This window comes from Panthera leo, chromosome A3 (assembly GCF_018350215.1).
Source record: "Panthera leo isolate Ple1 chromosome A3, P.leo_Ple1_pat1.1, whole genome shotgun sequence".
Classification (NCBI taxonomy): Eukaryota; Metazoa; Chordata; class Mammalia; order Carnivora; family Felidae; genus Panthera; species Panthera leo.
The window spans coordinates 120,201,233-120,213,271 of NC_056681.1; the positions used below are offsets into that span (position 1 = coordinate 120,201,233).

The window sequence follows — 12,039 nt, forward strand, 5'->3', positions numbered from 1 at the left end:
TTTGGGGAACTGTAACATACTCACTGGAACGCATTGAAAATGTCTCTTCAAAGCTGTTCTACCAGACAGTAATCGACAGTAATTTAAGCAATCAGCTACTTTTGTAAAGCGGTAGGAGATTTGTAATTCCTGGCATACAAAATTTTTAAGAAACTGAGCAATGTTACTCCTTTCAAAACGTACCCACAAATTTGGTTTTACCGGGGGGCCACCTTGAAGTCACAGAGCAGTCAACACGTCCTTGGGATAGCACTCATTCCGCTGTGTTCTGATCTTGTATTTTATTTCGCTTCTTCCGATCACCCTTGCATGGCGTGTCATTTGGCTCAGGGGTTTTCGTCAGCACCTGGCACCCCTCTGAGAGTGCAGATGAGGGAAGGGAGGCCCAGGGAGCCTGGGCAGAGCCCGTCTCCATGGAGCCGTTGTGCTTGAGACATTCTTCCACTTGCAAATGAGAGAAAAGTTGAGTCTGTGGTTGCATGGCTTAAAACATCAGCTCTGAAGCTGTGAGCCAGCAGGAAACGGCCCATGCCGAGGCCGCGGCCTGAACAGGACGGAGCACAGGCACTGCGGGTCGAGAGAACCGACCTCTTCTTCTTAAGTGCACCATCACACAAGACAGCCAGCACTGGTTCCCGTGGAAACGTGAATGGTGTTCTCTTTTCAGCACTTCTTTCAGTGACATTTTATGGCCATTCAGGTTTTCAGTACTTTTGTAAAGTTGAATTTTAACAGTTTTTCTCCAAAAAAATTATTTTAAAGTTTATCTTGAGAGAGAGAGAGAGCGCGCGTGCGCACATGTTGGGGAGGGGCAGAGAGAAGGAGAGTCAGAATCCCAAGCAGTCTCCACGCCCCCAGCGCAGAGCCTGATACGGGGCTTGAACTCGCAAACTGTGGGATTGTGACCTGAGCCGAGCTCAAAGAGTCAGAGGGTTAACCAAATAAGCCACCCAGACGCCCTGTTAACAGTTTCTTACTGCCCTTCCTGAAAATATCAATTTCTCGAAGTAGAAGGGCTGGGTTAAGGTTTCTGCACATGGAAAGCTTTTACCCCCGCTCACTCACCACCTGCCTCCCACCCCCGGAGGGCACCCTCACTGCCCAGCTCTTTACTCACTTTTAGGTTTGTTCATTTGAAAGACAGAACCGTGATAGATCACTGTTGTAACCTCATTTCTGTAATCATTAGTAAGGCTGGACGCTTACCGTCGTTGTCAGCGAGGTGTTTTCTTCTGTGGCATGTGCTTTATGTGGCCTTTGAGGGCCCGGTCCCCTCTCTGCTTTGTAGGGGCTCTTTGTTTATTAGAGAAGTGAACCCTGGCTCATGCGGTAGTCGGCGGCCATCGGCGGGGCATCCGCCGTGTGCCAGCGCCACTGTGTCACAGGGAACTCGAACGTTCGGCTGTGGTTGGGAGCTCCCGCCTCCTGTGTTCTCTGCAAGGCGGCATGGCAGCCGCCGGGGCACGCAGAACTCATCACAGCCCGTGTAGCTCGTGTGGTCGACAAGTGTTCAGGAAGTCCTCATGATGAGTCCTTCCCGAGTGTCAAAAAGCTTCCGGACCTCTCCCTGTGCACACTGCCCTTGTTGTCAGGCCCGCCCGCTCTCTCTGTCTCACATGCCATCTTTCATGATGCCCAGATTTCCCCCTCGGCCCCGGCCGTTGCCTGCACTCACCCTGTGGCCCCTGTAAGTGTCCATCTGCACAGACACGGGGGAGCTCGGTCCCCAGGTCCGAGGCCCAGTGCCTGCCGGTCCCTCTGCCCTCCCGTCTCCATCAGCGACAAGTTCATTCTTTCAACAGTTCAGACCAAAAACTGTGAACACGTGCTCGAGCCCTCTCTTTGCCATCCACAAGCGCGCTCTGTTGACCCCTCCTGCGAAAGAGAGCTCTGACCCCCCCACACCCCCTCACAGCCACCCCCGTCTGGGCCACCAGGGGCTGGGCCGCTGACCTGGCCCCGGTGCCCCGTCCCCATGGCAGGCAGTGTTCCTGCTGAGGTGTCGGGTGAAGTCCTGTCACTTGTGTTGGTCTCCATCTCACCCGGAGGGAAAGCCCGAGCCCTGCGGAGGCCAGGAAGGCCCAGCATGGCCAGGCCCTCGCCGCCCTGCTCTGCCTTCACTCACCATCCCGGCAGCGGCTCTGACCTCCCGGCAGCTGCTCAGGCCCGTTGCCGGGCCTTTGCACCAGCTTCTCCCTCTTCCCAGGGCCTCTGTCCCCACAGAGCCAAGTGATTCGCTCCTTCAGGCCTTCGCTGACCTCCTCTCCACTGTCCCGCTCCCCTGCGATCCTGTGCCCCTTTCCTGCTTTATCTTTCTCCAGAGCACGTACCCTCTTCTTACGCGCTCTGCTAACTTTACTTACTTGCTTCCCTGTTGTCTGCCTTTCCTCAGTAGAACGTGAGCTGTCCCGGTCAGGACGTTCTGTGTGTATCCCCAGGAGTTAGAGCAGTTCCTGTCACAGAGCAGGGACTCAGTAACACTGCTGCCCTGTGTTTCAGCGTTTAACTTACTCTGTCAAGGAAGAGTACTTAATCACTGGGGACATGGGCTTGTGGAATTTATTCAGACTTTCGGAAGGCATCTGACGGGCTCTACACCAAAAAAAAGACCTCTGTGAATCACTGTGTGAAGCGACTGTTTTAGAAATAGGAGTTGTGGGGCGCCTGGGTGGCGCAGTCGGTTAAGCGTCCGACTTCAGCCAGGTCACGATCTCGCGGTCCGTGAGTTCGAGCCCCGCGTCAGGCTCTGGGCTGATGGCTCGGAGCCTGGAGCCTGTTTCCGATTCTGTGTCTCCCTCTCTCTCTGCCCCTCCCCCGTTCATGCTCTTTCTCTCTCTGTCCCAAAAATAAAAATAAAAAATTAAAAAAAAAAAAAAAAGAAATAGGAGTTGAAACAATAGGGTCTTTCTCTGCTTTGAATAATTTTACTCGTGGAAAAAGATACCAGAAAAGTACAGCATTTTAAAATTAATGTTCTAGAGGAGGAGTCAAACGGTAACTTCTTTAGAAATTAGAGCTTCCAAACTCTAGTGGGAAGATTCCAGACTGATAGTGCGTGGACCAACCAGGTCTGCTGGGGCCGGTGGGCGGCTGGGTCCAGTGCCCCGACAGCCACGTCTTTCCACCACCGCAGGCCCTGCTGAATGGAGCGCCAGCTTCCTCAAAGCCCAGCTCTCCCGCCCTCATTGAGACCAAGGAGCCCAACGGAAGCATCCACACCAGCGGCTCCACGTCGGAGGAGCCCGAGGAGCAGGATGCCCAGGTGTGTGCGGGGCGGGGGGCCAGGGCTGTGGGCAGGGGACGGGGTGGGGAAGGTTGCTGCAGGAGTGGGAGACTGGCCTGGGCTCTTCTCCTTTTTACCGGTGTCACCTTGGGCGTCACCTCCTACCCTGGTTCCACTGTCTCCTCCTGGGGTGGAGGGGGGCAAGTCCAAAGAGGTACTCACCTCGCAGGCCTTGTCTAGCCCTCCTGTCCCAGAATCCTGTGGCTTTGAGGGCAGCGAGGACATCCGTGGAGAATTCTGTAGGATCCAACCAAGACTGTTCTGGAAGTGAGACTTCAGGGTGGGCCCACCTCTCTGTTCCACAAGTCCCATGACAGCGGCAGGGGTTTCCGGAGGAATTAACATGCTTTCCGCCCTGAGGACGGGGCCCATCTTGGGACAGCGTCCAGGACCTGTCCGTTACTAAAGAGCTTCCTGGGCCCACTCAGTGATAAAGGCAGGTCCTGGGAGACGGGGGTCTCTGCCTTGCTCAGGTGAGCCTTCTGGCAGCCGCGCCGTTCTCACTGCTGGGCGGCGGCGGGTGGGGGGCAGACAAACGGCCCCGGCGCCTTGAGATGAGGGGCTGCAGAGCAAGAGGGGAGACAGGGCTGAAAGTTCTGGAGGTTTTCTGGATCACCGTGACGTTCAGCAATTGTGATTTCCTTGATAGAAGGTGGAAATGTAGACTCGACATAACTCGTTAACAAGAACGCAGATCCTTTTAGCAGCTTGTAATTTTTCTGTCCTCACGATTAGCCACACTCCCCAGCATGCGCTTCAGGGACAGAGGTTCTTGGTGCTGGAACACATCTTCCTCGTCATTTTACAGAGGAGAAAGCTGGAGCTGGGCAACACGAGTGACATGGGATCAAATTGGCAACCAGTGGCACGCCCGAGCTTAGGACCGGGCTGTCTTGGTCCTGGCTTCCAGATACATCTGGACCCGCACAGACAGCGCTAATGGGCCCGGTCTCAGTTACCATTTGGGCTGATGGCCGTGTAATCACAGTCTGGAGTCATACTTTTGGAGCTGATGCTTTTCCTCTGTGCGAATTAAAATGGTAGAAGTCCCCCAGCCCCGCTACCCCACCAGTGACAAGGGTGTCCCTTCTTCTCCCAGCACTTTCCCCCTCAGACCTTCCTCCCCCAAATGAACCGATGTGCACTCCCTTAAGCCCTAGGGTTGGGGGTCATTCATGTCCCAGGGACGCCGATTGCGTGGCTGTATGGGACCCCGTCCTCGTAGCAGGATGTGCCGGGACTGTGCTGCCCCAGCAGCGGTCTCACATTCCCGGGTGTCCTCCTCGGGGCCAGTGGCTGCTGCCCCACATGCTGCTGTTAGTGGCTGGTCACTGCAGAGCCACGGTCCTGGGAAACCAGGAAGGACTGTGGCTTTGGGTCCAGATCCAAGCAAGATAGAGCCACGTGGAGGCATAGGGAAGACTTCCTGTAAAGTGGTTTCTAGAAGGGCTTAGTTAGTCCTCCTGAGTGTGATCCCTTTTGTCCCCCCCCCCCCACCGCCCCTGCACCACCCTCTTTCCCCAACTCCGCCCCCACTCCTCCCACCCGCCCCCACCTCGGGCACTGCCTTGCAGGCGGACAACCCCTCGTTCCCCAACCCGCGCCGGAGGCTGCGCCTTCAGGACCTGGCTGATCGAGTGGTGGACGCCTCTGAGGACGAGCATGAGCTCAACCAGCTACTCAATGAGGCCCTGCTTGAGCGAGAGTCCGCCCAGGTGTAAGTGGATCCTCTGCATATACCTTGTAGGCCCTGACTTGGGGTTCGGGAAGTTAGCCATCTTAAATGGGGCCCCTTCCTGTTAGGCCAAGGCAGATGTGACATCCGTGTTTCATGGGACGTGTTTCCACCGCAGAGTGAAGAAGAGAAACACCTTCCTCCTTTCCATGCGGTTCATGGACCCCGAGATGGAAACCCGCTACTCCGTGGAGAAGGAAAAGCAGAGTGGGGCCGCCTTTAGCTGCTCCTGTGTTGTCCTGCTCTGTACGGCCCTGGTCGAGATACTCATCGACCCCTGGTGAGGAGGGCATGGTGGGAGCCGATAGGCCAGGAAAGAGGAAAGGTGATGAGCATCCTAGGCCAGAGGTGTAAAGGGTGTGAGTGCATCATCTGGAGCCTGACACTGGGGCAAAAGCCTGGTCTCTTCCTTGCCTCGGTGGAACAGCCCCAGCCGATCTCGGGCCCAGGTGTAGCTAGGACTGTGCCCTGGACCCCCTTCCTTCTGTCTACCTCGGGTTCCAGAATAGCACTAGCCTTAAAACCAGGATGGAGAAAGCCGAGGGGTAGAGAGGGGCCCAGGAGGATGGAGGCCTTGGCTGTGTGGGCCTCAGTGGTCTTGGGACGAGGAGACAGGAGATGGGGACCCTCTTCAACCTCAGTCGTCAAGGCTGACCTGGCTTCCCATTCTTGCCTCATCTTAGCAGGTGATTTTAAGCTCTGGGCACAAACGGATTTCTGCAACACAGCAGCAGGTCCTCTGGGGCACGGGGGATGTTCTGGAGTCCTTGCCCCAACCGTTGAGGCCCGAGTAAAGGTCAGAGGTCCCCCTCCCCGTGGCCCATCAGCAGCTCACTCCTGCACGGGGTTCCCCCTCAGAAGGAGGTGGGTGGAGCCCTGTCCCAGTTACAGTTGGGGGCACCGTAAGGAGCCTCGGACTTAGTCGCAGGTTTCTAGACACGGCTTCGTTGCCTATTTGTTGTACGGCCGTGTCTCTAAGGTTCCCAGAGTATCGGTTTACTCATCGGTAAAGCCAAAGATGATGATGGTAATAACAATTTGAAGATCATAATGCCCTCTCTCCTAACTCCCAGGACTGTTGGAAGGATCAAATCCATTCATTCGCTGCACAGGTATTTACGGGCTGCTCTGTGCCCGGCGCTGAGGTCTAGGGATATGCAGCGAGGACTGCATACAAACAGCCCCGCTCTCATGGAACTTCCGTTCTAGCAGAGGGAGGCAGACGTAAACAATTGAATAATCAAAACATGTATGCAGACAGGGGCAGGTGGCATGGATAAAAGTCAGGTGAAGAAGGGAGTGGGGAATGCTGGCGGCGAGTTTAGTTGTGTCGGCGTTTGTGTATGACCCCGGGCGGAACGGCCTCACCGACAGGGCGATACTTCAGTAGAGACCGAGAATCCGAGAATCAGGCGCCGGCTTGGCAACAGAGGTTCCTAGGGAACCGAATGGTGGGGGTGTGAGTACGGGGAGGATCTGGAGACCCCGAGTTTCTCGGAATTGAGAAGGTGGGTGTGGAAGTCCCTGCTCAGCTGTGAAGCTCTGTGCGGTCGGCAGAGGGGAGACCTTGCCACCCTCGGCTGCAGGGGAGAGGCTCTGTCCCCCCGCTCTCCCTTCATGGCAGGGCGTTCATTCCTGAGAACCCCGTGTTTCTCCTGGGCCCTGCCCAAGGGCATCTGTGCCCCAGCAACAACTACCGCTGGGGAGGGCCGCACATGCCCAGGCCCCGCACTCAGGGCCTCCATCCCGTCTCCACAACAGGAGGCAGGGCTCCGTGAACGTTTCAGGTGCCGGCATGGAAGGGCCTGCCCTCTCCCTTCTCCTCTTCTCTCCTGGCCCTTCACCCGATCTCACTGACCCATCTGCTCCCCTCTCTCATTGTCGTCTCCCCTTCACAGGCTGATGACAAACTACATGACCTTTGTGGTCGGGGAGGTTCTCCTTCTGATCCTGACGGTCTGCTCGCTGGCCGCCATCTTTCCCCGGGTAAGAGCCGCTTCCCCTTTGACTCCGAAGCCTTCTGCAAGTGCAGGTGGCATCGACGGAGTTCTGCATCCCGTCAGATCCTGACAGATACGCTGCCTTTGTTAGGATGGTGCAGGCATTTACCCATTCATTCATTTGTCCCACACCGGTCATTCATTTGCTCCAGCTGAGCAAGCAGGGGTGTGTAAGCCAGAGTCCGGATAAACGGGGACCTGCGTGGAAAAGCAGCGGAGGCCCCGCCGGAAGGGGGTTGGTCCCGGCCAGACAAAGGGACTGAGACGTTCTCCTGTAAGCACCGGGGTCCCATGCAGAGTCTGGGATCAGAATGACCAGAGAAAAACAGTGTTTTAGGGAAGGGGGTCTGGCAGGTGACTTGCCGGGTCACTTGCAAGACTTAGGGCACACCGACCCAGGAAAGGCAGGAGCAGCCAGGCAAAGATGGCCGGCCCCGAACATTGTTCCCTGACGTGGCCTTGCCGCTTGGACTTACGGAGCGGGCTGCCGCTGCTGGCGCTGCCCGCAGCCCCCTGGGCTGGTCTCCGTGTCTGCTCCAGAAAGGGCTCTGGTATCTGGAGGCCCCGCTGTGTCACAGACCCCTCCAGTGGGACTGATACAGAGCATCAGGTTCCTGCGCCACCTCCTCAAGTCTGCCGGTCAGTTTTTGGTTGACTCACAGGCAAAGGGTCATTAGCAGCCATATTTACAGGAGAAAAGACTGTCAAAGGCTCATGGCCCCTGAAATTCCATTCTTCTAGGCCTTTCCTAAGAAGCTCGTGGCCTTCTCGACTTGGATCGACCGGACCCGCTGGGCCAGAAACACCTGGGCCATGTTAGCCATCTTCATTCTGGTTATGGCAAACGTTGTGGACATGGTGAGCTCCAGCTGTCGCTGTAGAAGGGACACCCCCTCTCTCAGTGGAGAAAGGCTTCTGTATTGGCCAGCGTGAGCAGTTTGTCAACCAGTCCTCCCAACTAGACATGGCTGAGTTTCCTAAACAGATTATCTTGGCCAAATGGAGAGTGTCTTCTACCCCAGAAACCTGAGACTGACCTGTTGCCCCAGCTCCGTGCTCTCCCAGAGTGCAGGAGCCCGACACCATGCTCCAGATCCCGTGTTGGATGTTGACTCATTTAATCTAACAGTCCCAAGAGGTGTTGGTACCATTGCCTACAGCCTCAAGGCTCAGAGAGGTTAATTCACTTGTTTTAGGTCACACGGCCAGTAAGTGGCAGAGTAAAGGACTGAGCAGTTCTAAACCCCAACCCTGTGAAGAAACTCCCTATCTCGCTGCTCAAGGGGCACAGTACTTGTATGCGTTCTGCATATCTGAAGTGTTCCCTACAGTGTGGTGAAAGCCAGGTATCTAAGGGGTATCTAGGGGGCAGGTAAGCCCGTTCCGCTAAAGGAGCTCTCCTGTTTGGACTTCGTCCATTTGAACGTTGCCAGACCTTCCTAGAGCCCAAATGGCTCGGGGCAGACAAATCCTCTTCTCTGCTCTCAATTCATGGAGAAGCGGCAGGTCCCAAGGGGGCAGCCAGATGCTTTCCTGGGGAGAGGGGACAGCAGTTGGAAACCCCGACCTATTGACTGAGAGCCGCCAGTCATTTGCTGAGCACTGGCAGCTTGGAGCTGTTGTTGACTTTCTTGTCATTCGTCATGGCTCCCGACAATTTTGGCAGTATTATATACACTCTTAAAAACTCCTACATTTTCCAAATAAATCTTATAGCACTTGCTTTATTTTCTTTAAAAATTGAAGCACAGGAAAAAAACCAAAACAAAACCTCACCATGGAGACTGAATCTGGTGGTAGTAGAGGTGAAAAATCCCTAGGGCCAACTGAGCCCAAGTCCAACTAGAATGAGAAGCTGTGGGCTCCAGAACCTAACACGCCCCTGGTCGCACGATGCGCAAGTGCAGGGAAGAGAAGCCCCAGGCCCCTAGCATGTCTGAACCCGCCTGGAGCCTGGTGCCGGGTCATGGACAGCGGGAGAGCCCGTTGCCAACGGAGGGGTGCAAGACCAGGGAGGTATAGGAAAACTTTTCACGTGCTGAGAACTTCCCCAAAGGCAGATGAGCACCAGAGGTTGCAAGTTACAGAAAGTGGGTTGGATTCAGTTCCCTTGACTCCCTGTGCTCGGCAGCAGGACTTGAGAAACGGAAGTGTTTGCGCGGAGACTGGCTGCCATCGCGGTGATGCTGTGGGGGAGCCCCCCTCCCCCTTAAGCAACAGTGTGATGTGGGCAAGAGCATTTGTATTTGAAACTGAAATACTGGACTCCTGGCTCTGGCTTTACCACTTGCTCATTGTGCTATTTTGTGCAAGTCCAGCCTCTCTGAGTTTTCTATACAAAGGTGGCAATAGCAAAAATACTGGAATTTTCATAGACGTCAAATGAGAGACGGTTAAGCTCTTAGTAGGAACTAGTGGCCTTTGTATTATTCCTTGGTAAGTTTTCCCATCTGTCAGTGTTTCTGAGGGAGCTGTGGGAAGTGGCAGCTGAAAGGACACTGCCGTGCACAGCCCTCTCTGACCAGTGTTTACTGTCCCCCTGTACCCTGTGTTCTCCCCCTGCCACCCCGGGCCTGCCCTCCAGCTTAGCTGCCTGCAGTACCACACAGGCCCCGTCAACAGCACCGCAGGGACGGAGGCAGAGGATGGCTGCGTAGAGAACCCCAAGTATTACAACTATGTCGCTGTGCTGTCCCTCATCGCCACCATCATGCTGGTGCAGGTCAGCCACATGGTGAAGCTCACACTCATGCTGCTTGTCACGGGTGCTATGGCCGTCATCAACATCTACGCCTGGCGCCCCATCTTTGATGAATATGACCGCAAACGTTTCCAGGAACATGAGTAAGATGAGGCCTCTTTAGGGGTCTGTTTTGTCTCCTTCCTCCCCCCACCGCCCAAGTCTCCACGTCAGGGTCATGGGCCTTGGGCTCCTTCGAGGCTTGGATGGGAATCGGGGTTCGTGGCTTCTCACAGATACGCCTCTGAGATCCTTTCCATTCTCGATGAGTGGAAGATCGCGGCTGCCTCCGTGTTCAGCTTCTGGGCATCAGCCTCTTGTACTCAGGTGGGGCCTGAGTGTGCGATTATCTGTCCAACAGCTTTCCTGTGGTCGCCTTAGAGAAGATGCAGGTACTTTCCACCCCCGGGCTCAACAGCACTGACAGGTAAGGGCAACTGCTTTCCCTGTTCGGTCTGCATTTAGTCTCCCTTTCTTCTAGAGACAAGAGAAGGCCATGATCTCACCCCTTCAAAGGCACACGATGTGGGAGATTTATTAGAGCAGTATGTGTTTCTGTAGGAGGGGTAGGAGGGCTGGAGCAGAGGCGGAATGACCCGGGTACGGACCTGGCCGTTGTGGCCTTTCCAGGTCAGAGAGCGAGCCGGGAGAGCAGCAGCAGTGTGGTGTAGGGGGTCGGGTGGAGGCCGGGCTCAGGTGAGGGGAGAGGCAACAGACGGCCAAATGGATGTGATAGCTGCATTTAACTGGCCGGCAGGACCACAGCAAAATGAGGAGGAAAGAGCACCGCACTTGATCTAGAAGGCATGGATTCTTCCCCAGCTGCAGGAGTCCTCTCAGGGGCCGCAGGCAGGCCATCGTTCGAGTCCGTTTCACAACTTGAAGAGGATAGTGGACTAGAAGTTCTTCAGGGTCCCCTCTAGCGCTAAAGTTTTAGAATTTTATGATTCGGTGCCTTGACTAGACTTACCTAACAGAATTAGGGTAGAAGAACTGAATAGACCCTTCACAAAAGAAGAAATCTAAATGGCCACTAATAAATGAAAGGCACTCACGTAATCAAGGAAATGAAAATTAGGACCAGGACGAAATACCACTACACACCTACCTGTTTCTCGAGAGTTAAGAAGTCTGGTAATATCCAGTATGATGGTAACACACACGCTCCTGATGGGAGTATAAATTGGTACAACCGTTTTAGAAAACCATTTGGACTTATTTAGTGAGGTTGCAAATAGACCTATGACCCGGCAATTCTGCTGCTCCGTACGTTCCTTACAGAAACCCATGCACATCTGTATGTCCCAGGACGTGTGGGCAGAAACGTCCGGTCGTGTTCATCATAGCTACACACACACACACACACACACACACACACACACACACACACACACACACGTCCAAAGCAGGTGAAGCCAACCCAGATCCCATCAACAGCAAATGGGTATACAAATTGTGACCTACTCATGCAGTAGGCTACTATGCGGTAATGAAAACTGTTAGCGCCGTACAAAAATGTGAAGTTATAAAGCACCATGATAAAACGGTGCCTTAGTTCCATCACTCCGAAGCCTTTCTCCAGAGGCTTCCATGGTTGCACCTACTTCTGTTATCAATCAGTTGCAGTGTTTACTAAACACCGGGGGAGTGGCCCTGGTGTGGATTCCAGGAGCTGCCCCGCAGGGCTGCCTATTAGGAGCCCAGTGATTAAGATTTACCTGTGAGTCCAGGCTTGATGTGAAGGTGCTTAAGGAGCCGGGAGAAGTTTCTGGAGCCCAGGGTGACGGGAAGGGCACAGCCCAGTTGGAGGGAGTGAAGCTGCCTTCCAAGATGGCAGCAGGGGTGGATGAATTACTGTCTGCCCCACAGGCTGCCCCTGGTGCCTTCTAAGTACTCCATGACAGTGATGATCTTCATCATGATGCTGAGCTTTTACTACTTCTCGCGCCACGTGAGTGCCCACACACCCTCCTCTCCCGTCTTTGTGCACAATCCGTCAGGGTTTCTTAAAAACGCAGTCTCAGGATCTAAGAAGCCCGGCTCCTCAGGAGTGCTGGTTTCCCTTACCCAACTTGGCATGTGGCCCTGGCCAAACCATCACCCCCTCCTTTTTCTGGTTTCCTCCCTTGTAATACAAGGAGAACAGTTCGTTACCTCTTTCCTCTGACTTCCTCCAGCATGCTGAAGGAAGCATACAGTGGAGGCATAAAAGCTTGGAGAAAATCTGTTTCTTAGGCTAAGGGCTCCTGGATTTTCACTCACCCTGGTTCTAGGGGTCACT

General features: G+C 54.7%; 1 protein-coding gene across 3 annotated transcripts in view; it reads left to right on the top strand.

Moving 5' to 3' along the window:
- The window catches only part of ADCY3 (adenylate cyclase 3), a 91,054-nt gene that overhangs the window by 74,340 nt on the left and 4,675 nt on the right, over positions 1 to 12,039 (top strand). For all 3 annotated transcript variants that reach the window (XM_042933523.1, XM_042933521.1, XM_042933522.1), the window contains exons 9-16: positions 3,134 to 3,262; positions 4,858 to 5,000; positions 5,137 to 5,298; positions 6,917 to 7,004; positions 7,760 to 7,876; positions 9,603 to 9,862; positions 10,120 to 10,185; positions 11,628 to 11,709. In XM_042933523.1, the coding sequence (XP_042789457.1) occupies positions 3,134 to 3,262; positions 4,858 to 5,000; positions 5,137 to 5,298; positions 6,917 to 7,004; positions 7,760 to 7,876; positions 9,603 to 9,862; positions 10,120 to 10,185; positions 11,628 to 11,709 (1,047 nt within the window). The remainder of the gene's footprint in view (positions 1 to 3,133; positions 3,263 to 4,857; positions 5,001 to 5,136; positions 5,299 to 6,916; positions 7,005 to 7,759; positions 7,877 to 9,602; positions 9,863 to 10,119; positions 10,186 to 11,627; positions 11,710 to 12,039) is intronic.